Raw genomic sequence first — 3,420 nt, 5'->3', positions numbered from 1 at the left:
GTGGCACCGATGGCCAGAGCCGAGGCCAAGCTAGAGGCCCTGGGCTGCGCTGACTCCCTGCAGACACAGAGCACTAACCCGGCTGCCCAGCCCCGCCTCCTAGGCTGCAGGGGTGCCTGTAGAAGGGCACCGCAGGGCCGCCGCTCCTGCAAGCCTTCTGGGGCAGGCTGGGCCTGACCTTGCCTTTGGGGCAGGGAGGGGGCCAAGGTGAGGCAGGTGGCACCCAATGCCCGTGAGCCCAGACACTGGACCCTCGCTGAGAGACAAGAACGGAGGGGCCTCTGCGCCCTGGGCCCAGCTCTGTCCCACACCGCAGTCACATGGCGCCACGTCTCTTGCAGCCTCCACCAAGGGCCCATCGGTCTTCCCCCTGGCGTCCTGCTCCAGGAGCACCTCCCAGAGCACAGCGGCCCTGGGCTGCCTGGTCAAGGACTACTTCCCCGAACCCGTGACCGTGTCGTGGAACTCAGGCTCCCTGACCAGCGGCGTGCACACCTTCCCGGCTGTCCTACAGTCCTCAGGGCTCTACTCCCTCAGCAGCGTGGTGACCGTGCCCTCCAGCAGCTTGGGCACCCAGACCTACGTCTGCAACGTAAACCACAAGCCCAGCAACACCAAGGTGGACAAGAAAGTTGGTGAGAGGCCAGCAAGGGAGGGGGGCTGTTTGCTGGAAGCCAGGCTCGGCCCTTCTACCTGGACAAACCCTGGCTGTGCAGCCCCAGCCCAGGGCAGCAGGGCAGGCCCCGTCTGTCTCCTCACCCAGAGGCCTCTGCCCACCCCACTCATGCTCAGGGAGACGGTCTTCTGGCTTTTTCCACCAGGCTCTGGGGAGCCACAGGCTGGATGCCCCTACCCCAGGCCCTGTACACACAGGGGCAGGTGCTGTCCTCAGACCTGCCAAGAGCCAAATCTGAGAGGACCCTGTCGCTGACCTAAGCCCACCCCAAAGGCCAAATTCTCCACTCCCTCAGCTCAGACACCTTCTCCCCTCCCAGATCCCAGTAACTCCCAATCTTCTCTCTGCAGAGATCAAAACATGTGGTGGTGGCAGCAAACCTCCCACGTGCCCACCGTGCCCAGGTAAGCCAGCCCAGACCTCGCCCTGCAGCTCAAGGTGGGACAGGTGCCATAGAGTGGCCTGCGTCCAGGGACAGGCCCCGCCTGGGTGCTGACATGCCCACTTCCATCTCTTCCTCAGCACCTGAACTCCTGGGGGGACCGTCAGTCTTCCTCTTCCCCCCAAAACCCAAGGACACCCTCATGATCTCCCGGACCCCTGAGGTCACGTGCGTGGTGGTAGACGTGAGCCAGGAAGACCCCGATGTCAAGTTCAACTGGTACGTAAACGGCGCGGAGGTGCATCATGCCCAGACGAAGCCACGGGAGACGCAGTACAACAGCACATATCGTGTGGTCAGCGTCCTCACCGTCACGCACCAGGACTGGCTGAACGGCAAGGAGTACACGTGCAAGGTCTCCAACAAAGCCCTCCCGGCCCCCATCCAGAAAACCATCTCCAAAGACAAAGGTGGGACCCGCGGGGCGCGAGGGCCACGTGGACAGAGGCCGGCTCGGCCCACCCTCTGCCCTGGGAGTGACCGCTGTGCCAACCTCTGTCCCTACAGGGCAGCCCCGAGAGCCGCAGGTGTACACCCTGCCCCCGTCCCGGGAGGAGCTGACCAAGAACCAGGTCAGCCTGACCTGCCTGGTCAAAGGCTTCTACCCCAGCGACATTGCCGTGGAGTGGGAGAGCAGCGGGCAGCCGGAGAACACCTACAAGACCACCCCGCCCGTGCTGGACTCCGACGGCTCCTACTTCCTCTACAGCAAGCTCACCGTGGACAAGAGCAGGTGGCAGCAGGGGAACGTCTTCTCATGCTCCGTGATGCATGAGGCTCTGCACAACCACTACACCCAGAAGAGCCTCTCCGTGTCTCCGGGTAAATGAGTGCGACACCCGGCAAGCCCCCGCCCCCCCGGGCTCTCGGGGTGGCGCGAGGATGCTTGGCCCGCACCCCGTGTACATACTTCCCAGGCGCCCGGCATGGAAATAAAGCACCCAGCGCTGCCCTGGGCCCCTGCGAGACTCTGATGGTTCTTTCCGCGGGTCAGGCCGAGTCTGAGGCCTGAGGGGCACGAGGGAGGCACAGCGGGTCCCACTGACCCCACACTGGCCCAGGCTGTGCACGTGTGCCTGGGCCACCTAGGGTGGGGCTCAGCCAGGGGCCGCCCTCGGTGGGGCTGGGGACTTTGCCAGCGAGGCCCTCCCTCCAGCAGCAGCTGCCCTGGGCTGGGCCACCAGAAGCCTAGGAGCCCCCTGGGGACAGGCACACAGCCCCCGCCTCTGTAGGAGACTGTCCTGATCTGTGAGCTCCCTGTCCTCAGACCCCCTGCCCACTCGGGGGCATGCCTAGTCCATGTGCGTGCGTAGGGACAGGCCCTCCCTCACCCATCTGCCCCCACGGCACTAACCCCTGGCAGCCCTGCCCAGACTGGCACCCGCATGGGGACATAACCGACTCCTGGGGACATGCACTCTCGGGCCCTGTGGAGGGACTGGTCCAGATGCCCACACACACACACTCAGCCCAGACCCATTAAACCCCACACTGAGGTTGGCCGGCCACACAGCCACCACACACACACACACACACACACGCACACCTCACACACAGAGCCTCACACGGGCGACCTGCACAGCACCCAGACCAGAGCAAGGTCCCTGCACACGTGAACACTCCGCAGACACAGGCCCCCACGAGCCCCACGCAGCACCTCAAGGCCCACGAGCCACTCAGCAGCTTGTCCACGCGCTGACCAGCTCACACAAACCCAGCCCTCCTCTCACAGCAGAGCTCCTGCAGCCGCCGCACACACACAGGCCCCCACACACAGGGGAACACACGCCACATCGCGTCCCTGGCTCTGGCCCACTTCCCAGTACCGCCCTTCCCTGCAGCTGGGGTCACCTGAGGGGTGGGCTTCACCATCCTCCTGCCCTCTGGGCCTCAGGGAGGGACACGGGAGACGGGGAGTGGGTCCTGCTAAGGGCCAGGTCGCTATCTAGGGCCAGGTGTCTGGCGGAGCCCCGGGGCCAAAGCTGGTGCACAGGGCGGGCAGCTGTGGGGAGCTGACCTCAGGACACTGTTGGCCCATCCCGGCCGGGCCCTACATCCTGGGCCCCGCCACAGAGGGAATCGCCCCCAGAGGCCCGAGCCCAGCGGGACACGGCACTGACCACCCCCTTCCTGTCCAGAGCTGCAACTGGAGGAGAGCTGTGCGGAGGCGCAGGACGGGGAGCTGGACGGGCTGTGGATGACCATCACCATCTTCATCACACTCTTCCTGCTAAGTGTGTGCTACAGTGCCACCGTCACCTTCTTCAAGGTCGGCCGCACGTTGTCCCCAGCTGTCCCTGAC

The 3,420-nt window shown here is 65.1% G+C and overlaps 1 gene segment (V, D, J or C); it reads left to right on the top strand.

Annotated features, from left to right (window-relative positions):
- Positions 1–189: 189 nt before the first annotated feature.
- Positions 190–3,387, top strand: LOC112617829 (the record flags this gene model as incomplete). The annotated part of the segment is given in 5 exon segments: positions 190–635; positions 1,027–1,080; positions 1,199–1,528; positions 1,626–1,940; positions 3,257–3,387. Coding segments are annotated over 5 exon segments (1,276 nt in total), but the record flags the coding sequence as incomplete, so codon positions are not given.
- Between the last annotated feature and the right edge of the window lie 33 nt (positions 3,388–3,420).

This window comes from Theropithecus gelada, unplaced genomic scaffold (assembly GCF_003255815.1).
Source record: "Theropithecus gelada isolate Dixy unplaced genomic scaffold, Tgel_1.0 HiC_scaffold_4906, whole genome shotgun sequence".
NCBI lineage: Eukaryota > Metazoa > Chordata > Mammalia > Primates > Cercopithecidae > Theropithecus > Theropithecus gelada.
This window is presented reverse-complemented; position numbering and strand designations above follow the sequence as displayed.